At 39.4% G+C, this 22,542-nt stretch overlaps 1 protein-coding gene across 1 annotated transcript in view; it reads right to left on the reverse strand.

Annotated features, from left to right (window-relative positions):
* Positions 1–22,542, reverse strand: part of otog (otogelin) — a 249,461-nt gene that overhangs the window by 203,579 nt on the left and 23,340 nt on the right. The window contains exons 6-9 of the mRNA XM_048545992.2: positions 21,708–21,795; positions 15,312–15,466; positions 7,851–7,972; positions 807–1,012 (exon numbers count right to left, since the gene is read on the reverse strand). Of these exons, the coding sequence (XP_048401949.2) occupies positions 807–1,012; positions 7,851–7,972; positions 15,312–15,466; positions 21,708–21,795 (571 nt within the window). The remainder of the gene's footprint in view (positions 1–806; positions 1,013–7,850; positions 7,973–15,311; positions 15,467–21,707; positions 21,796–22,542) is intronic.

Genomic DNA, 22,542 nt, shown 5'->3' on the forward strand with positions numbered 1-22,542 from the left:
GGGCTGATCGGTGAAGAGGACCATTTGAAAGTGAGGATATGGACAGTAGAGTTTTACATGATCTCAGGTTCACAAATTTTGGAAATGGGTGCCCTACCACAATCATTTAATAATTTTGTCTATGTAATATTTCAAAGGTGAAAGTATCATTTCAAAGTTGCAGTGAACTGAGCTATGATTTAGTTTACCCAGGGCTTTTTATACTTGTAGCAAAATATCATTCCTTTTCACTTATTGTTATTTAACATTCACATTATTTACATTGTTTACACTGGAAGGAAAATAACTGGAGTGAAACATGAGAAATACACCAGTTCTCCAGAATGAATAGTGTACATATTAAAAACTTTTGTTTCCCCAGAGATAAAAGCAACTTCTACACTACACATTGCCATGTCCTGATTCAGATTATGTGTGTTGACCCTCTTGCTCTGACAGAACAGTATTTCTCTTGCTTATTCAGAGGTTTAAACAGACCGCTGCACAAATCAGATGCTGCCATTGAAAAGCCACAATGGAAAAGAGCACAAATCAAGACCTGGCTATGATAAACTAGTTCACTGCACCATAACTATTCTTAGAAAGAATCTTTTGGTACGTTGAATGAAAATGGTTTTAGCATTTGTTTGATGCAAACAAAAGGTATTTGAATTACAGACTTCAAAAAGAATCATACTTTGCACATTGAGAGATAAATGGTATCAGTAACTATGTTGAGATATCTAGCAGTTCTCCAGGATTATACCATGCACAACCAAATCAGATTACCACATTAGTGCTTACTTGATTCATTTTTTTAAACTCACCATAGCTAGTGTATAAGTCATCATGCATATTTCCATTAAAATTGCCACATAGTCCGCATACTTTTCCAACATAATCCACATTTATTTTTATGTAGGCTCCTGAACTACCGTCCCATGCCAGAGAAAATCCATGGTGATGTCTAACCAGAATGTATCCAGCTATTTGTTCAAATTTTAGGTTTCCAATAACATATGGCAGCTGCACCCTGGGGAACAGAGTAAGAAATTCAAAGTTACGTTTCTTTAAAGAGAGCTGACCCAATGTTTTGTGATTATAAAGAACTGATAGTGTTAGTATGACAGCATCACACTTTGTTAACAGCCATATTACTCTGAGTACAGCTCTGAATAAACAATCAACAGAATGGTAACCATAACCATGAATGAAAGGATGAAGTAAGTGGTACCTGAAGGACCATCGACTCAAAGAAAGACACTCTTTGCCCTGCCCAAACGTATTTGTCCTCCATTGCAAAGAGTTGGCCTTGACTGTGAGTAGCAGACTAGCACAATTCAAGGTCCAGGACGACAAGAATAGGGGTACATGAAGGCTTGGCCAGCTGCCATTAAAGTGCTGTGAACAAAGGCCACAACCTAAAGAATTTCAGCCACTGAGAGGCTAACAACTGATGGAAAGCCTCAGGCTATATGTGTATAAAAGAATGCATACAATTCTTATCACATTTACTTTGTGTTAAAATTTTGCAATTGGATTGAGACTCCTAACGACGTAAGGTGCTCAAATGGAAAACATGGTATTTTACAATGTTTTCTATTATCACCAGATTGAACTATTTTGCAGTCTACTTCTAGATGTTTCATGAATAAAGTGTCTTTTTTGGCAAAAAGTAAAATCTGAACGAGCATCAAGAAAAAGTTGCTCCCAAGAGGGTTACAAGAAAATTGAAAGCCAAATTAACCATTGGGTATGTTCCTGTACTTAATTCGGGCAGCACTGGACACTTGGGGTGGAATCACATAAAGGGCCTGAACAATATGGTCTTCAAATGTGAAATGTGGCAGGAGTGTGCGGGAGGTCCAGTGAGACATCTGCAGCACATTTTAACTAAGTGATAGATGTCAAGATAAGATTCTCACTAAGCAGTGGCGAGTTGCCTATTATTTGATCGTTAAAGACCTTATTAACTGCAGACCTTGCCTAGTCAATCTGTAGCTTTCAATCTTACCATTCACTGCCAGCAATCTAAATGCTGAGAATTCAGGTGATCACAGCAGGTACCCAGCTGCCTGCAAAGTGTCACTGTACAACAGCATCTCAGGACACACTCCACACATCCACAGACATTGGACTTGACATGTGCCAGCTGCTAAGAACCTTTATGATACATCTCTAATCCACTTATAGGACAATTCTGAACTTCATTAATGGACCTTGGGGGGGCCAACATTGTCAAGCTGCAGCAAGGATGCTGTGTGCTGAGGGACACACACCCAGCTGCTGGAATCGACCAGTCTGGATCTCTGCATAGGTTCGTCTGCTCCCTTTCCAATTACTCACTTTGATCCTACCTGGATGCTCAAAACACACCTACCTTGCACTTCTTGCATCTTGTTCCTCAGCCAGAGTGTCTAGGCTCAAAGTACGACTGAATTGTTGTACCATTTAATGAAGACACAAGGGATCAAGTTGTCACAGTTGTTAGCCATTCCTCAGTCAAATCAATGGAGATAGCCTCTAGACAGGGGATGTCAGCCGAGTCCAAAGATGTACAGTTTAGGTGGATTGGCCATGCTAAATTGCCCTGTCCTGTCCAGGGATGTACAGGTTAGGGGGATTAGCCACGGTAAATGTGGGATTACAAGGATACGATTGGGGGTGGGGAAGCAATGGGATGATCTTTGGAGGGTTGATGTAGATTCAATGGGCTGAATGGCCTCTTTTTGCACTGCAGGGATTCTATGGCTCTATGACTGCAAACACAGTAGGCCAATTGCAGTCTCCAATACCATCCAAGTGGCTTGGAATTAATCAGTTAGCTACTTGGGGAAGTCAGAGTAAGGATTCTCTCCACATCAGGGCTAAGGAGCTGAATGACAGCTTGAGTCTTTTCAGCCTATTACTGGCCATGTTCCTCCTGGAATGAGAGGTAGGCAGCTTGTAAGGGAGAAGAAACTGAGTGGGACACCTCCTGGTGCAAGTGCGAAATGTCTTGAGTGAATGAGAAGCATACTGGGTTAGTGCGGTTTAGTCGGTGTGCGTGACAGCAAGTCAAGGGAGACTTTGGAGCCATTCATGAGAATGGAAGCACACAAGACTTGGTGGATGGTAGGTTCAGAAGTGGAGATGGAGTGAGTATGAGGTATCAGAGAGAAGATGGCAGCAGTTACCTTGGCAAAGTAGAGTAGATCACTCCTTCAATCAATTCAGACTACCCTGACCTGGGTGGAATTCTTGAACCAGATTAGCATGATCTGGTGTTACAGCCTCCAATCGTAAGGGCACGAGGATATTCTGCCTCAGCAACACCTCAGCCACTGGGACCTCATGGTCATGTCCCATTCAGAGCAGTGGTGAGCTGATGTGGGTGCAAATAGAGAGAGAGAATGGGGCTAAAATTTGTTTGGGAGGAGTGCCCTATGTATAGGCTAGATACGCAATGAGATACGTTTGGTAAAATGTCACATGATAATTTGTTGTGCATCTTCTCACGGAGAGAAACCCAGCATGAAATCTATGAAACTGATGCTTTGCCAAAAAAGAAATCTGGCACTGGAAAATCTTCATTTGGTTTGGGGCTGTTGCCTAAGTACCAAATGGTTGAAAACAAACTTACGTTCTGATTATAGTAATACCTTTTCAAAGACAATCTAGAAGCACAAATGGTGAGTAACATCTTGTAAGTAGGAAATGCCCGTGAAAACAACAACAAAAATTAGAGTAACTTAGAAGCAGCAGATGGCTATTTCAAAATATAAATTGATATAAAGTGATGTAAAATTGAAAACATAATGTGGTCAATTGATGAGGATTATGGTACGCTGAATATACCAATAAATTTTCAGATTATTCCTCAATAAATTCAACAAGTCAGACTGAGCAACCCATTTAAGAGATACCGATCTGTGAAGCAGAAATTTCTAACTCTGAAAATGATATCAGTGTCATTACATTTTGTAATTTTAATATCTTTTTAAGTAACTTTATCCTGGGATGAAATAAACATCATTTTTTATGCAGAGAGTCCCTGCTCTGACCTTTAAAAGTTTCATATTTAGAAGATATGATTCCTAGTGTTATTTTTGTTTGCTTGTAGCTACATTATATTAGAACTTGCTGCTAGTACTTCTTGTGATAATTCTGTTCTTGATTATTACATAGAACAGTAGAGCACAGTATAGGCCCTTCAGCCCACGATGTTGTGCTGAACGTTCACCCAAATCCTAAGGTCTATCTAACCTCCACCCCTACCTTATACTATCATCTCTATGCCTATATTCTCAGCTGCTTAAATGCCCCTAAAGAAGCCAACTCCACTACCTCTCCGGCAATGCATTCCACATTACTCTGTTTCCAGATTATGGAGTCCCTCAGAAACTTTGTTACTTATTTGTATGACTACAATATTCCTCATGAAAATTTCAGTGAGCAGTCCAATAGCAAGTCAGCAGTTTGGAGGTGAACAGGGGGAGCAAATGAAATTATTAACTTACCTTGGATTCCAATCCTGTATTAGCAATTGTGAAAACATTCAGTTCATTTCTTATAAGATGATTGTTATGGAATTGTGCTGTGTTGATTTAAGATGAATTTTTTTTAGATTAGATTAGATTCTCTACAGTGTGGAAATAGGCCCTTCAGCCCAACAAGTCCACACCATCCTTTGGAGCATCCCACCCAGACCCACCCCCCTATACCCACACACTCCTGAACACTACAGGCAATTTAGCATGGCCAATCCACCTAGCCCGCACATCTTTGGACCGTGGGAGGAAACTGGAGCCCCTGAAGGAAACCCACGCAGACACGGGGAGAATGTGCAAACTCCACACAGACAGTTGCCCAAGGTTGGAATCAAACCTGGGTCCCTGGTGCTGTGAGGCTGCAGTGCTGAGCCACCGTGCCGCCCGTAAATCTTGATTACAACCCATCTGTGATCTGACTGCAGCAATTGCTGGCCTTCAGTTTGAGGAAAATATCTACGCAAGGCAGTCTTCCACTGTAGATTTTTGAACACCACAGAGGGACCACGACAAACCATACAAGTTAATGTCATTATGGAATATAGGGGATGCTTCCTTTTCTTCTCTGTTGTCTCTCTGCATCATCTATTGTGTCTTGGATTCACTGTTACCATCCGAATGATTGAGAGTAAGCACCTGCCAGTCAGTACGGTCATTGAAGCAGAGCTGCACAGTGACTTTGTAATGTTTTCTTTGCCTTCCTGCCCTGATTTGCCTTGCCAAAATGCAGTAGCTCACATTTATCTAAATCAAACTCCATCTGCCACTCCTTGGCTCATTGATCCATCTGATCAAGATCCCGTTGTACTCTGACGAAACCATCTTTGCTCTCCACTATGCCTCCAATTTTAGAGTCACCTGCAAACTTACTAACTACGTCTCCTATGTTCATATCCAAATGACGAAAAGCAGCGGACCTAGCACTGATAATAAAATGTGAGGCTGGATGAACACAGCAGGCCAAGCAGCATCTCAGGAGCACAAAAGCTGACGTTTCGGGCCTAGACCCTTCATCAGACCTAGCACTGAACCTTGTGACACACTGCTAGTCACAGGCCTCCAGTCTGAAAAGCAACCCTCCAACACCACCCTCTGTCTTCTACCTTTGAACCAATTCTGTATCCACATGGCTAGGTGTCTCTGTATTCCATGTGACCTAACCTTGCTAACCAGTCTACCATGAGGAACCTTGTTGAACGCCTTACTGAAGTCTATATAGATCATGTTCATCACTCTGCCCTCATCAATCCTCTTCATTACTTCTTCAAAAAAAACTCAATCAAGTCAGTGAGACATGATTTCCCACACACAAAGCCATGTTGACTACCCCTAATCAGTCTTTGCCTTTCCAAATACATGTAATTCCTGTCCCTTAGGATTCCCTCCATCAACATGACCACCATTGATATCACACTCAATGGTCTATGGCTCCCTAGCTTTTCCTTACCACCTTTCTTAAATAGTGGGACCATGTTAGTCAATCTCCAGTCTTCCATCACCTAACCTATGGCTATCGATGAAAGAAATATCTCAGCAAGGGGCCCAGCAATCATTTCCTTGGACTTCCCACAGAGTTCTAGGGCACACCTGATCAGGTCCTGGGAATTTATCCATTTTCATGCATCTTGAGACATCCAGCACCACCTCCTCCATAAAACACATATTTTTCAAGATATCGCTATTTATTTCCCCACATTCTCTATCTTCTACATGCTTCTCCACAGTAAACACTGATACAAGATATTGTTTAGTAACTCCTTTGAAGCCACCTCCAATATTAAATAGCTGCTGGATAAAAATGCTTTTATCATAGAAGTTTGATCCAATACATAACCAGAATATGAGACAAGCATTTAAAAAAAAACATTTAAGCCTAGATGTGAAGGTTAACTGGCCTCAGGAGATGCCTTCTCTTACACCCTGAAAAAGACAGATTGCTCACAACCCATAAATTACAAAATACTATCAGTAGAAGTAGTTCTATAACGTTACACTTTATAATTAACTTTATAACAGAAATTAACCTTATAGCAACTAATTTTAACCAACTGATGTTTTATTTTAACATTATGCAATTGGGACAGTGGGAAACATTAGAGGAATTGCTGAATTTGATAAATATAAAATGCATGTATACAATTAATAGTAAAACTCACGCTGTCCTTAGAGATAAGATGCCTGAGACAGATCCTAAGAAGTGTAGCTAGTAAACTTTTGGAATGTGAACGAATAAGGATGTATAGAATGATACCAAAGCCTAGAGAAGACAAATGCCGTAAGACCATGGGAACCTGCGGCTGTGTGTGGGAATGCCCATCATTGATTAGGTGAGCCACAGGATTGGGTGTACAGATTAAGAGGGATTGACAGTGACTACGCTGTATTTGATCATTGCAACAAAGTGTATAAAATGCTGCACTTTCACTGTAAAAATCAGATCTCCCTTTTGACTTGGGAAAGAATCTTTGGCCCTCTCCCTGCATCACCAGTTTCTGCTTCAATAAACATCTTCCACTTGCCTAAATCCTGCCTCCCTCCTCAGTTTTTGTCCCTGGTTGGGAGGTATGCGCCTACAATGATGTTCAGCGTGCAGGAATCTGTGGTATACAATCTATACGCACAGGCAATTTGAGGTGTCAAACTGTGGACATTACCACCTTGGCGCTTTCCTTCAGAAAGGTGAATTCCTTTAGTATTTTTCCCCACAACCTCTGAACATGAGAGGTGGCCACACAATCAGCCACTTCTTGCAATATTTGCTCAATAATAAGACTCACCACAAAATGTGTCCACCATTTCCAGTTGGACAACCTCTCACCGAATATCGAGGGAGTGGGGGTGAATACTGCCCACTTCCCCATATAGATATTCATAAATTCTCTTCAATGCAACAAAAGTTACATCATACTGGAGTGAAATACCTTTAAGAATTTCTGCTCTCGTTCTCCCTTCCTTACTTCCTTCTTTCTTTTTTGTTAGAAAACACAAAGTGCATGTCCAAATTATAATTCACTGGCCTGAATTCCGTGAAGTCAGATACCTTTACCACCCAAATAAAGAACTGCAGGACTGCAGTTGTCTGTCTTGTCTGTCTCTGTGAACCCTCTCAATATTGTAGAAATTTATATACTAATATGCTGAGAGATGTGGTACAGAGATGCAGCTTTGGAGTGTATTGTAACAGTCTCCTCAACAGGAGTCACAGTCTGATTGGTTTAGTGTTATTAGGTCATAATGAAAAGAATTATTCCCATCTAAATAAATTTTCAACATAAGGTTTTTGTCTGGAACAACCTTAAATAGCCAGAAGAATTGGGCATTTTTTGAAGCAAAAATACTAACCTTTGTCCATGGTGGATGACTTCATGACTTTGTAGAATAATTTCCCCTTCATATGTAAGGAACAAGCTGACTGATCGCTGACAAGTATATGGAGATGATTGACATGTTGGGTCATTGTGAACCTGCAGAATAGGAGATATGGCATTGACAAGTCAGCAATATTGACTTAGAAATAATCTTAGTTTAGCAGTGCCGCAGCAAAACTTCACATACATTGGTTACTCCTCACTACCTCTGGAAACCCCCAAGCGTAAATCTAACCACAGGAAAGGAACTTAATTTTTCTGCTTTCAAGAAAGTGGATTAAATATCTCAAATATATGAGATCTGTCTGCCTCAGCCTAGTAACGCAATAATGAAGACTACTCCAGAACACAAAAATACTGTCTAAAGAGCATAATTACCAAACAGTATTTAAACCAACTGCATGACGAATTTGTTTTAGAAACCAAGACATATTTGTCCATCAGATAGCAATAATTGACAAAAGTAGGATTGTTAGTGGACAGCTGATGGCACTAGTGATCAAGGTAGATCCCAGTTTGAACCCTAGTTTGACAGATCTTTTAAAAATATCTCATTAGTTACTAAAACATATTCACAGAAATTTGCAGATTATATTTAACTTCAGAATACAAGATTAGTACACAAAAGAAAGAAAACAAGCAAACCAAGTTATCATACACAATGCAATAATAAAGACATTAACAGAATCATAAAAATGAATGTCCAACTTGTTTCCCAACATTATCTATTATAGAGACTCAAATCAGAAAATTATAGTGCTATTAGCGAGTTTTGAGAAGATTTGTAGCTCAGATTGAGTTTCTGGATGTGAGTTTGCTCGCTGAGCTGGAAGGTTAGTTTTCAGACGTTTCGTCACCATTCTAGGTAACATCATCAGTGAGCCTCCAACGAAGCGCTGGTGTTATGTCCCGCTTTCTATTTATCGGTTTACGTTTCCTTGGGTTGGTGATGTCATTTCCAGCGTTGGTGATGTCATTTCCTGTTCTTTTTCTCAGAGGATGGTAGATTGGCTCCAAATCAATGTGTTTGTTGATGGAGTTCCTGTTGGAATGCCATGCTTCTAGGAATTCTCGTGCGTGTCTCTGTTCGGCTTATCCTAGGATGGATGTGTTGTCCCAATCAAAGTGGTGTCCTTCCTCATCTGTATGTAAGGATACGAGTGATAGTGGGTCATGTCGTTTTGTGGCTAGTTGATGTTCATGTATCCTGGTGGCTAGCTTTCTGCCAGTTTGTCCAATGTAGTGTTTGTCACAGTTCTTGCAAGGTATTTTGTAGATGACGTTCATTTTGCTTGTTGTCTGTAATAGGGTCTTTTAAGTTCATTAGCTGCTGTTTTAGTGTTTTGGTGAGTTTGTAGGCTACCCTGATGCCAAGAGGTCCGAGTAGTCTGGCAGTCATTTCGGAAATGTCTTTGATGTAGGGGAGAGTGGTTCTGGTTTCTGGGCCCGTTTTGTCTGTTTGTTTGGGTTTGTTCCTGAGAAATCGGCGGACTGTGTTCATTGGGACCCATTCTTTTTGAATACGCTGTATAGATGATTTTCTTCTGGTCTTCGTAGTTCCTCTGTGCTGCAGTGTGTGGTGGCTCGTTGGAATAATGTTCCAATGCAGCTTCGTTTGTGGGTGTTGGGATGGTTGCTCCTGTAGTTCAGTATTTGGTCCATATGTGTTGTTTTCCTGTAGACGCTGGTTTGAAGTTCCCCGTTGGCTGTTCGCTCTACTGTGACATCTAGGAATGGCAGTTTGTTGTTGTTTTCCTCCTCTTTTGTGAATGTTATGCCAGTAAAGGGTATTATTGATGGTCTTGAAGGTTTTCTCTAATTTGTTTTGTTTAGTGATGACAAAGGTGTCATCCACGTAGTGGACCCAAAGTTTGGGTCGGATGACTGGCAGAGCTGTTTGTTCGAGTCTCTGTATCACTGCCTCTGCTAAGAACCCTGATATCAGAGATCCCATGGGTGTATCGTTGGTTTGTCTGTAGGTTTTGTTATTGAAAGTGAAGTGGGTGGTGAGGCATAGGTCCACTAGCTTGATGATGTTGTTCTTGCTGATGAGGTTGGTGGTGTCTGGTGTATGTGTCTTCGGTTCTTCTAATAGTGTAGTCAGTGTTTCTTTGGCCAGGTTGATGTTGATGGATGTGAACAGGCCTGTTACATCATTTGATGGATGTGAACAGGGCTGTTACGTCATGACGTAACAGCTCTGTTCACATCCATCAACATCAACCTGGCCAAAGAAACACTGACTACATTATTAGAAGAACCGAAGACACATACACCAGACACTGCCAACCTCATCAGCAAGGACAACATCATCAAGCTAGTGGACCTATGCCTCACCACCCACTTCACTTTTAATAACAAAACCTACAGACAAACCAACGGGCATCAGGTAGCCCACAAACCCACCAACACATTAAAACAGCAGCTAATGAACTTAAAAGACCCTACACAGACAACAAAAAAAACAAACGTCATCTACAAAATACCTTGCAAGAACTGTGACAAACACTACATTGGACAAACTGGCAGAAAGCTAGCCACCAGAATACATGAACATCAACTAGCCACAAAACGACATGACCCACTATCACTCGTATCCTTACATACAGATGAGGAAGGATACCACTTTGATTGGGACAACACATCCATCATAGGACAAGCCAAACAGAGACACGCACGAGAATTCCTAGAAGCATGGCATTCCAACCGGAACTCCATCAACAAACACATTGATTTGGAACCAATCTACCATCCTCTGAGAAAAAGAACAGGAAATGACATCACCAACACAGGAAATGACATCACCAACCCAAGGAAACGTAAACAGATAAATAGAAAGCGGGACATAACACCAGCGCTTCATCAGAGGCTCACTGATGATGTTACCTAGAATGGTGACGAAACGTCTGAAAACTAACCTTCCAGCTCAGCGAGCAAACTCACATCCATTATAGTGCTATGTTAACTCAGTTTTCTGCTGAGATTGACTCAATCTAGTTTCCCTATCTTGAACTGTGGAAATCCTTTTTACAATTCCTCTCCAACTAAGATAGCATAAATCTTTCACAATGTAATAGCTTAAACTTTTTGCCCCATTTTAAATCTATCCGAAGGCCACCTGACTTTGGAACTAAAACTAGAAAAATAACTGCTGCTGCAGTGACTGGTTTCCTCTGAATTGAACTAAAATCTGCTTGGACAGAAAATAACACATGCTTCTGAATACAATGCCTAATTCTTCTGAATTAAATCACCAGTGTTCTCTGAACAAAACTGGAAACAAATGACTTAACATGTTTACACTGCCAATCATAAACCCAAAAGCAAAACATCTTATTCGATTAAAACTCCAAGGTTTCTTAGAATGGCTGCATTTAGTTCATCGTCCCGAAATGACTTTGACATTTTTACATAAATAACAGCTTCATAGAACTAACAGAAATCCCTCTGCCTCCTCTTTTCAAATTAATTTAATTCCAAAAATGACATTAATATATATCATGCAACTTGCATCACAACATGATCTACGTGCAATGGTTTTTCTGCTGCTCATTACAAGAGTCGGAATTGTCCACTTCTATTTATCCAAATTATTTAATTATCCATTTTAAATGCATTGCATTAAAAAATGTGAAACCAATATATAGGAGTGTGCTTCAGAACCTTGGAACGTCCATAACATTGATAAATCTTTTTCATTTACCTTATGATGTTGTTTTGACGTACAGTTCCCAACTGTTTATCTTGTGAAATATTGGTTTAAGTCTTTCTGACATTGATTTATGTAATAGCTCCAGCAGAATAAAGGAAAGGAAACCTCTTGAATTTTTTATTTCAGTTCAATTAATTTTTATTGCTCATTTTGTTAAGTCAATAAAAAAATTCCTAATGCAACACTGACTTCCATTTACCTTGTTTAACTATTCTATCTAAGAATCTCATGGGGGGATATATTTTTTGTGGTTATCACTAAATGACACCATATGTCAGCATCCCACAGCATGTCCTGATGAATCAGGGCAAGTCTACACACAGTTGCTAGAAGCTGCAGGAATAATTTTATTTACTGAATGGGTTTATAAATATGATGGCAATTGTAAAAGTTGGAGGAATTTATTTTGGCTTTCACAGAATACTTCTAAAGACTAATTAAAATTGTGAATGGCATAAAAATAAAACTGGATTTATAGAATCCCTACAGTGTGGAAACAGTGTGGCCCATAGGGTCCACCCTGATGCTCCAAAGAGCATCGCACCCCAACACATCACCTAATCCTATCCCTGCAACCCTGCATTTCCCATGGCCAATCCATCTAGCCTGCACATCTCTGGACATTTTGGGCAATTTAGCATGGCCATCCACCTAACCTGCACATCTTTGGACTGTGGGAGGAAACTGGAGCATCTGGAGGAAACCCACACAGACACAGGGAGAATGTGCAAGCTCCACACAGATCGTCACCTAAGGCTGTAATTGAACCTGGCTGCCTGGCACTGTGAGGCAGCAGTGCTAACCACTGAACCATCATGCCACCCCAGGTTAAGTTTAATTTTTATGTACCAAATTTTCTGTTAACTAAATTCTTTCCATATTCCTTTCAGTCTTCTATCTCAGGATGTAAACTGTATTGTAAACAACAATAGACATTTGATCAAAAATGGATAGTTTCAGATCCCTTCTGAAGTAGAATACTGCAATTTAACAAAATTGTTCTTATATTGTAAAGCTCACAATTCACAATTATCACATGCAAATATCTCAGCATAGGCTTTGCTTCAATAGAAGTGATTCTAAATAAACCTTCCTAAGTGTTGGAAATTCCGTTGGCTGCATCCAATTTAGATTGATTCCTGTAAAATAAGACACAAATGGGCCTTGTACTGTTGATCTGATTTACTGACAAAAGAAAGTGATGGGAAAATAATTGTAACTAGACCATGGTAAAAGGATCTATGAGGCCTTAAAACTACACATTAAATATCAAATACAGTAACAATCACGTTGAAAAGAAGTAGATTTGAGCACTTATCTGAGAAAACGTCAAAGTCTTTAAAATAATTAAATGTATTGTCTGGTTAATCCAATGAAAATCTGTATTCGCAAGAAATAAAGTTCTATCTCATTTTATTCAAACAATCTGTTTTAACTCAGATGACAGGCAGAAAGAGCAATATAACTTGTCTTAATGCTGTGTAGATAAAGAATGGAATGTCAGCCTTGGTTCTTCTTCCCGATGCTTATATTGGAAAGTGTGGGTGTGGTAACCTCTGGAAAGGCCAGAATCAGGTTTAGTTGCAGCAGGATGTGGTCGAAGAGCTGTTCAGATCCACCATCAGGGTTTATAATTCAGCGAGATAATGCCGCTTGAAGAAAGAATCAAAAATAACCAGAAACCAGGCACCATATTTTAGTAAAGAGTCAATATGCTTGGCCAAGGCAGAAGCATTTCAATTCCATCTGGAAGAACTGCATCTTCGAGTTTACTGGAAATGAAAATATGACTTGGAATTACATTGTCATCACTTCGCTGTTGCTGGGCAAAAAACCTGGATCTCCCTTTCCAGCAGCACTGTGCACACAACGACTGTAATGATCCAGCACAACCTACTTAAGGGCAATGAGACCGGCAATAAATGTTGGTCAAGCAATGGTGCATACTACCTATTGAAAGTGAAGAAAATAAAATACAGCAAAAGAGAATCATGTTATTGATGTATTATAGCCTCAATACTTACAATCTACAGACTGCCCTGTGTCTATTCAGATCCAAGCCTATCCATGAGAAAGAAATCAAATCGTCTTTCTTCATGGATGGAGTTTATTAACTGCTCAGTCTTAAAGAGGTCCTTCCACATGCCAGTTCCACTTGTCCCTCTTCTAAATTACCATCAAATTATTTATCATCCATACTAATAATTTTGAGGAAGGTATAGAGTGTGATGAGTTCAAATTTGCTGTTGATACAAAGTAGGCAGGGGAACATGTCACAATGTGGTCACAGGAATCTGTGAGGATTCCAAGAGGATTTACATCAGTGATAAGAATGGGAAAAACCTGGCAGGTGGAGTTTAATCTAGGAAAATATGAGGTTAAGCACTTTGGTAAGAAGAATAAAAAGGTATTCTTGGGCAAGAAACACAAAATGTCAGCATGCAGCTTAAAAAAAAATGTTATCAAGGCAGCAAATGGAATGTTGGCCTTGTTTTCTGGGGGGGAGGGGAGGGTTCGGGTTTAAAGTTAAACAAGTCTTGTTACAACTGTACAGGGTATTAATGAGGCCACAGCTGGAGCACTGTGTACAACTTCTGTCCAGGCTGTGAGCAATCCTGACTCAGCCATAGTCTTTTACCATGACTACAATACAATCCTGTTTTAAGTCCTGTATTTTAAGAAAGGATATACTGGCTTTGGAAGCATTTCAAAACAGATTCACTGGACTGGGATGAAAGGGTTGACTTACCAAGAACAGCTAAACAGGTTAGACTTTTATTCAGTCAAGTTTTAATGAGCTAGTTCACAACAACATTCTTGCAGGGTTTGACAGAGTAGATGTTGAGAAGAGGAAATCTCAAATAACGGAACATAGTCACAGAATAAGGGGGCACTGATTTAACTGAAATGCGAAGGGATTTCTCCCAAGAGTGTTGAATGTTTGGGATTCTTTACCCCAGAGAATTGTGGTGGCTTGATTACTGAATGCATTTAAAGAGGAGGTAGTTAGATTTTTGAAATACTGAAGGGTTGAGGGCTATAAACAGTTGACACAAAAGAGGAGTTGAAGCCTGGAACAGATCAGCCATGATCTTGTGAAATGCAGGATAGGCTTGAGATGTTGAATAAACTACTCCTGCTATTGTTTTTGTTGTTGCTGTTTAATACTTTCTAATCAAACTGTTCAGAGATGTTATTACACATCTCTGGATCAGAAGGAATTTGAACCCTAGCCTCCTGGCCCAGAGGTAACAACACTACCACTTCACCACAAGAATTCTGCCTGCTTCTATTTCTTCCTTTCTCAGTGCTGCTAAAGTTATTTACTGATCAACCTGTTCAGAAAGTTATCGCACATGAAAAATGAAAGACGAAAAATATCGACATTGTCAGTACCTCCCAGCTCTACAACCTCTATCACAAATTAGTGCAAGTATAGCCTCAGAATAGGAATGCAATAATCTACAACTTCCCCCCAGGCTGTCAGCAACCCTGGCTCAGCCATAGTCTTTTACCATAGCCACATTTAAGTTCCATTTATCTTTGTTATTTTCAGAGAACGATCTATACCAGACCGCAACTATTCAAGGAGAACACCAACAAACTCCTCAAAGGAATTAAGAACAAGAGACAAAATTAAGTCTGTCGGTATCACCACATTCCGAGAACAAATGACCAACACTATAATAATATCAAAAGCATGTTATATTGAGTCTCTGTTACCTGGATTGTGAAGCTCTGCTGATTTTGTGTGCAATCCCTCACTAGTGTATATGAGCAGTTTCCAGGATAATAATAGTAAAGTCCATCAAATGTTTCATAATTGTACTGGCCCCAAGTTCGGCAGATCAAATCACGACTGCTACCTTTATTGGGAACTGCAAAATAGAGAATAGTTACTTGCTTTTTAAAACTTTCAGAAAATATTTTAAATAATTTTGTACCAACCTTCAAACTGAATAGATTAATTTATTTTGATGAGTTTGACAACCAAGCATGCATAAAAAGTACATTTGTCAATCCATTAAATTTCAAACTAATATATATTATTCCTGATCTACATTAAAGCAAATTATCCAAATCAGTTTCCACTCACTTACCCTTCACAGATTCATCAAAGGCTACATTTTACTATCCCTGGAGCGTTATATATATAGGAATATTTCAGGATTAAATTTGCATTGCATTTGATACAATGTTAACTTTAAAAGATGGGTATTTTTAAAACTCGCTTTTAAATCAAAATTAAACAAAATGTTCTGAATGGAGAGATGATGATCATACTGAATTTATGTACAATACTACAAAAGCACTTTTCACATACTATCAGGCTCAGTTTCTCCCGGATTTGTTTGTTTTTAATTCTACATTTAGTGTGGACTGGTATGTAAAAGTATACCAATTTAGGTAACAGAACTTACTAGCTAAAATAATTTTTTATCATATCTTTTGGACTAAATTTGACATTAAATGAAACTGTATATCCGTAGTTAATGAAAATAAATACCATTTACATTAAAGTACTTATTTCAGCTAGCTGAATGAAAATAGATAACAAATTATTTTCAAACACTTTTGCAATTAGCTTACTGTAGAAACATTTATAAATGTAAAATTTTAATAATGAGGCATTATAGATTTAAAAGTTGTTATTGGGATTTCTCTTTTTGTTAAATTTGTATCTGTTTGGCATAGGGTTCCATTTGCCTCAAATTCAGTGCAGTCACATTGGTCCATACTTACACATATTCCTGCATTTAGACATGGGAGCTAGCATAAAGCTGAAAAGAAAATACTTCATTTTGTTAATATTGGTACTTAGCCAGATTTGTTCGATGGCTACAGTGGCATCTGTATTAAATAATGTCAAAGTATGGATACGTTGCAATATACTATGGCTGGGAAATGTTGATCATGTTATGCTGAAAAAAATTAAAGCTTTCTTGCACTCAACATGGCAATTCACAACAAATACTAATAGAAAGAGCAAACAACATTTTAGTCTTGCAAATACTACAAGTTATGGAAGCCATGTTAGAAGTCAAAAAATGTTAATCATTATTGCCATAAATAATAAAATCTGCAAAAGTGACCATTAAAAAGAAACAAAGCAAAGTTTAAATGAAATCATGAGATTAGACCAAAAAAAACAAGAAAAAAAACTTGCTTTCGTTCTGAACCTGGGTTGCAGTAATTGCATTCTTTGGAGTATAATGCGAATTATTCTACTGATGCAAAATGAATTAAGTTCAGTTCCTCAGCAGCTGTGCTGTATTCGGAATCACTGAAGCATTGAATTGTTTCCTCTGTTGTGTAGGTAATTCAATTCCAGTAGATGGTGCTTTGAAATTATGACTAACCACTAAACTACGTCCTGAAAAGCATTACAGGGGAGGAGAATGATCTGATTATGTTCTCAATTCCACAGTACCATGCACCCCTACCATGTTTTTCTGCTGCTTTCCTTAACCCAATTACTACTCGCATACTTGACTGGTAAGACACTGAGCTTTAATTTTCCTGAAGATATCAAATAGGTTTATTTAGCAGATAAACTGATAATTTTCTGTTCCAGGGCATCTTATGGACACATCCTTGGTCCAGCATGTAGCTGCTTCCATTGTCTTTTGTGGAAGAGATCTCCAAAGGTTTATCGCCCATTGAGAAATAAAAATCTATTCTCATCTCAGTATTAAATTGGACTCCCCTTATTTATAATTGTGGCCTATTAGTTCCAGCATCCAGCCTGCAAAATACCTCAGGATCTTACGTGTTTCAAGTAAGACCACTTGCACTTATCAGAGATTTTAAAATACCAACATGCTAATGAAAATGGGCAGCACGGTGGCTCAGTGGTTAGCACTTCTGTCTCAAATCACCAGGGACTCGGGTTTGATTCTGACCTCAGACAACAATCTGTGTGCAGTTTCCTTGTTCTCCTTGTGTCTGTGTGGGTTTCTGCCCAGTGTTTCAGTTTCTTCCCACATCCCAAGGATGTGCAGGTTAGCTGGACTAGCCATGCTAAATTTCCTGTAGTGTTCAGGGTTGTGTAGGTTAGGTGCATTAGCCATGGGAAGTACATGGTTACAGGGATAGGGTAGGGAAATGTATTTGGATGGGATGCTCTTTGGAAGGTCAATGTGGACCTGTTGGGCTGAATGGCCTGTTTCCAAACTGTGAGGATTCCAGGTATGAAAATTATGCTTTATTTAATACATAAATCTAATTAATTTGCTGAATGATCAGAAGCAAAAACCTAGACAATGCCATGTTTTTCCCCAGTGCAGGACTACAGAGACCAATTGCCTTATATACAAGTATATAAATACACAAATTATGTGCAGGAATAGGCCAATCGGCCTCTTGAACCTGTCCACCATTGGATATGATCATAGCTGATCTGACTGTGAACTTAGCACTACTTTCCTGACTACTCCTACACACTTTGACTCCCTGTTCACAGACTCTGTCCCCACTGATCTCCTCAGAACAATACCCTAAGAGAAAATATTTTCCCTAATCTCTAACTTTAATGGGAGAGGTCCAATTTTGAAACTGCATTCCCTAATTTCAGTTTCTCCCAAAAGGGGAAGAAAAAGTCCTCTCAATGTGAAGTACCCCCAGAATCTTCCATGTTTCAATGAGATCAACTCTCACTCTTCTAATCACCAACAGATACAGGTCCAACCTACTCAATCTTTCCTGACAAGGTATTGCTTTCTTCCTAGGAAAATGAACTATAGTCCCATATGAAATGTTAATTTAGTATAGCCTTGGGACCTTATATTGGGAATCATTGTAGCTTCTAGAATCATAGAATAAGACAGTGCGAAAGGAGTCAATTTGTCCCATCATATCTATGATAGCTCTTTGAAAGTGCAACATTTATTTTTTTTCTTTCAAGTGCATTTTAATTCCCCTTTGAGAGTTATTATTGTGTCTACTACCACATCCTTTAAAATTGTATGTTCCAGAGCAAAACATATCATTCTGGGAAAAAGATTTCTCCTGTCACCTCTAACAATAAATCTACATACTTCTGGTTACCAATTGTGTTATCAATAGAAACAAATTCTCCATATTTACTTTTTCAAAAGCCATTGTGATTTACAACACGTACATTTCAATCTCTACTCGCAACTTAGAAACCAAACATTCTCAAGACTTTCCAAATGACTGAAGTCCCGCATCCCAAGTACCATTCTAATAAAGCTCTTTTGTATCTCTCAAAGGTTTTGACATTTTTTCTTTTGTGTGGTACTCAGAACTGAACGCAGTAAGCCAATCTAACCAATAATTTGGATGAAGTCTCACATAACTTCCTTTCTTCTCTATTTATAAAGCTTACTGTGTTTACTCTAGCTTACTCTATTTATAATTCTTAAATGCTCTTTTGGCAGCTTTGTCAACTTGACTTGCCACCTTCAAAAATTCCTATTTCTGCACCCCTTTACAATTGTATCATTTAATTCAAGGGTCCTCCTTCTTCCAAACAAAATATGTAACTTTAGCCAATTCTTTTTGATTTATCTGCCATGTGTAAAGTTTTAGAGTAGATCTGTAGCTCGGGTTGTGGGTATTGAGATTGGTTGGCTCGCCGAGCTGGTTTACTGTTCTGCTGACGTTTCGTTACCATGCTTGGTAACATCCTCAGGGCAGCCTCCGATGAAGCATCAGTGTGTTTTCCCACCTGGTTTTTAAACCCTGGGGTCTGTTGAGATGGATTGCCTCACTTCTGATTTTCCTTCATAGTGGAACGTACACAGTGTCAAGTTCAATGTGTTTATTAATAGCATGCTTCGTGGAGGGCCATGCTTCCAGGAGTTCTTGTGTTTGTCTCTGCCTAGCCTATCCCAGGATCTTGGTGTTGTCCCAGTCGAAGTCATGGGACAACTTCTGAAGAAGGGTCCCAACCTGAAACGTCAAACTTTCCTGCTCCTCTGATGCTGCTTGGCCTGCTGTGTTCATCCAGCTTCACACCGTATTATCCATGGGTGGGAGGTTGGCTTTGTGATGGTCTGGCCTATGCAGTTTCTTGCAGTCCTGGGCAGAGCAGTTGCCATGCCAGGCTGATAAGCACCCAGGCAGTATGCTTTCTGTGGCTCATCTGTGAAAATTGGTAAGGGTCTTTATGGACATGCAAAATTTCCTTAACAGCCCAAGGAAGAAGAGGCATTGTAGTGCCTTCTGGGCCACTGCATCTACATGGGAAGTCTAGGACAGGTGTCCATTATTGTCACTCCCAGGAATGTGATGCTCTCCACTTCCACTCCATTGATGTAGATGGGGACACATCCTCTTCCTTTCTATTCTAAAGTCAATGATCAGGTCTTTAGTGTGGCCGACATTGAGTGAGAGGTTGTTATCATAATTTAACTCAACACCAAGCGTTCTATCTTCTTCCAATATTCTGAATCATCTTTGTTTGATATCTGTCCTACCATGGTGGAGTCATCGACAAACTTGTAGATAGCACTCATACGGATTTTGGCTACACAGTCATGGGCATACAGGGAGTACAGTAGGGGGCTGAGAACACATCTTGCGGGACTCCAATGTTGAGGATTTTTGTGGAGGAGGTGCTGTCGTCCAGCTTCACTGATTGTGATCTGTGGGTCAGGAACTGGAGGATGCAGTTGTAGAGGGTGAAGCCAAGACCTAAGTCATGAAGTTCAGAGATTAGTCTGGTGGGGATTATGGTATTGAAAGCAGAGCTACAGTCGATGAGTAAGAGCCTGAAATAGGTGTCCTTGTTATCCAGATGTTCCACGGATGAGTGTGGGGCTAGGAAAATAGCATCCGCTGTGGACGTGTTTCTCTCTTCTTCTCATTTCTTCTCACATCTAACCTCAATGATTGGCCCTTTATCCAAAGACTGTGCCCCTAAAGTTCCTAGATTCCCCACCGAGCAGGAGCAATCTCTCACTGTCTAACCTATCAGGTCCCTTCAAAATTTTGTACAATTAGATTGTGTTTCAAACTTCTAAGCGATGGAGAATATACAGAATTTGCTCAGAATTTCTTCATAGATCAGTTCTCATAATATTTAAGATGGAATTAGATCTGCACCTGCAACGCCATGACATACTAAGCTCTGGGCCGTGGGCTAGAAAATAGGATTAATTAGGTGGTTGTTACTGACAAGCATGGACACAATGGGCCTTTTTCTATACCGTAGACGTCTAGGACTGTATGACTCTAACTCTGACATCCTAGGGCCAACTTGGTGAAAAATTGTCTTGATAAGTTTAAATGTTTCAGAAATGTGGAAAATTAAACTGCATATAATACTCCAAATATGATCTCACCAAAACCTGTGTATTTGTAATAAGACTTCTTTATTCCTATACTCCAATCCTCTTACCATAAAAGACAAACATAGCATTTAACTTTTGTCTGTACCTGCAGACACAAAGTCATTCAAAAGTTCCACAAATGGCAATGTGACTCGTGGCATTGACTTCCAGTCTAGAAATTACTGCTGCACATGGGCCTCAGAGGCCCACACAATAGAGGGAACACCACCTGCTCATTCCCTTTCAAGCCATTCACGAGCTTCAGAGGGAAATATACTGCTGTTCCTTCAGTGTTATTGGGTCAAAGAGTTCCCTCCCTAACAGCACTGTGGATGTTGCTCTACCAAGAGCAAAGGGACTGCAACAATACAAGAAGACACCTCACTACCATCTTCTCAAGGTAAACCAGAGATGGGCATTAAATGCTGGCTCAGCCAGTCATATGCACATCCCATGAATGAATAAAAACGAACATTTCTCTATCAGTATTCATATATTATCCCTAACTTCATGAAACTTCATCGTGCCAACGAACCACTCATTCATTACAACCTCAAAAAACTCAAATAAATAAAAGCTAATCAGAATTTCCCCCTCATAAAACCATTTTGATTTTCTAAGAGCATCGTTGAAACTTATTTGATGATAGGTTCCAATATTGCCGTTTGGCTAACTGGCTATAATTTCCTGTTTTCTTCATTAAAAAGTGTTACTTTGAATGGGATGAGTCAAAACTCCAGTGTTCAGATTAGTAGGTCAATACACAATTTTATTTTGTCTAATGTCAACACAAAACATAAAGAAATAAATTTAAAATCCTTACTTGGTGATGCCTCTAATAAAGGTGTGGATGTCCATGGAATGGTTGTGGTTCCAAAGGCAAAGGAAGGAGTGTCAGGTGACTGTAAAATCTAAATAAAGTGCAATAAGTACAAAAGAATATTGAACCTCATTTCTGAAAATTAAGCCACTTCTAAATCTAAAAATTTGTCATCCTACGATCAATACCTTATATAGAAAGAAATATTGTACATTTGATTCTTGTTAGATTCCTCACTTATTGTTATTGTGTATGACATACCCCAGTCAACAGGTTTGAGCATGGGACAGTGAATGGGAGACTTATTAGATCCAGCAGGCAGCCTGCTTACAATCTACCTATCTCCTCCAGCTGTCATCACCTTTACAGGAGCAGTGGGGATGGTGTTGAGCAGCCCACACAACAGTGCATAGATTGAGGCCCTTTTAGGGCAATGACTGCTAAAATTTAACCATCACTTGCATGAAAGTTATGTACGGTGACCAGCCTGACTGTTTTCCCCATATGTGCTGGTAGCAGCCTGGAAGTCAGGGCCTCCTTAATGAGTCTGCTCTGCATCACCTCACATTTCTCTACATTAGAAGTCATTTGCAATTTACATGCCCCATCCTGTATGTTTAGTAACATGTTCCTGTATTTTTTTGCACAACTATACTGTTAATTATACACACCAATATGATGTCATTTGCAAATTGTTAAGTTGCCTCTTTTTGATTCCCAAATCGAGACCATTAAAGTATTTGGTAAAAAGCAGTTAGTCCCAACACTGCTTCCTACCTTACAGCAATCAGAATAACTGCCTTTAGGTTCCAAATCACATGTTGTCTGTTTTGTAACC

The sequence above is a fragment of the Stegostoma tigrinum genome, chromosome 17, assembly GCF_030684315.1.
Source record: "Stegostoma tigrinum isolate sSteTig4 chromosome 17, sSteTig4.hap1, whole genome shotgun sequence".
Taxonomy (NCBI): domain Eukaryota; kingdom Metazoa; phylum Chordata; class Chondrichthyes; order Orectolobiformes; family Stegostomatidae; genus Stegostoma; species Stegostoma tigrinum.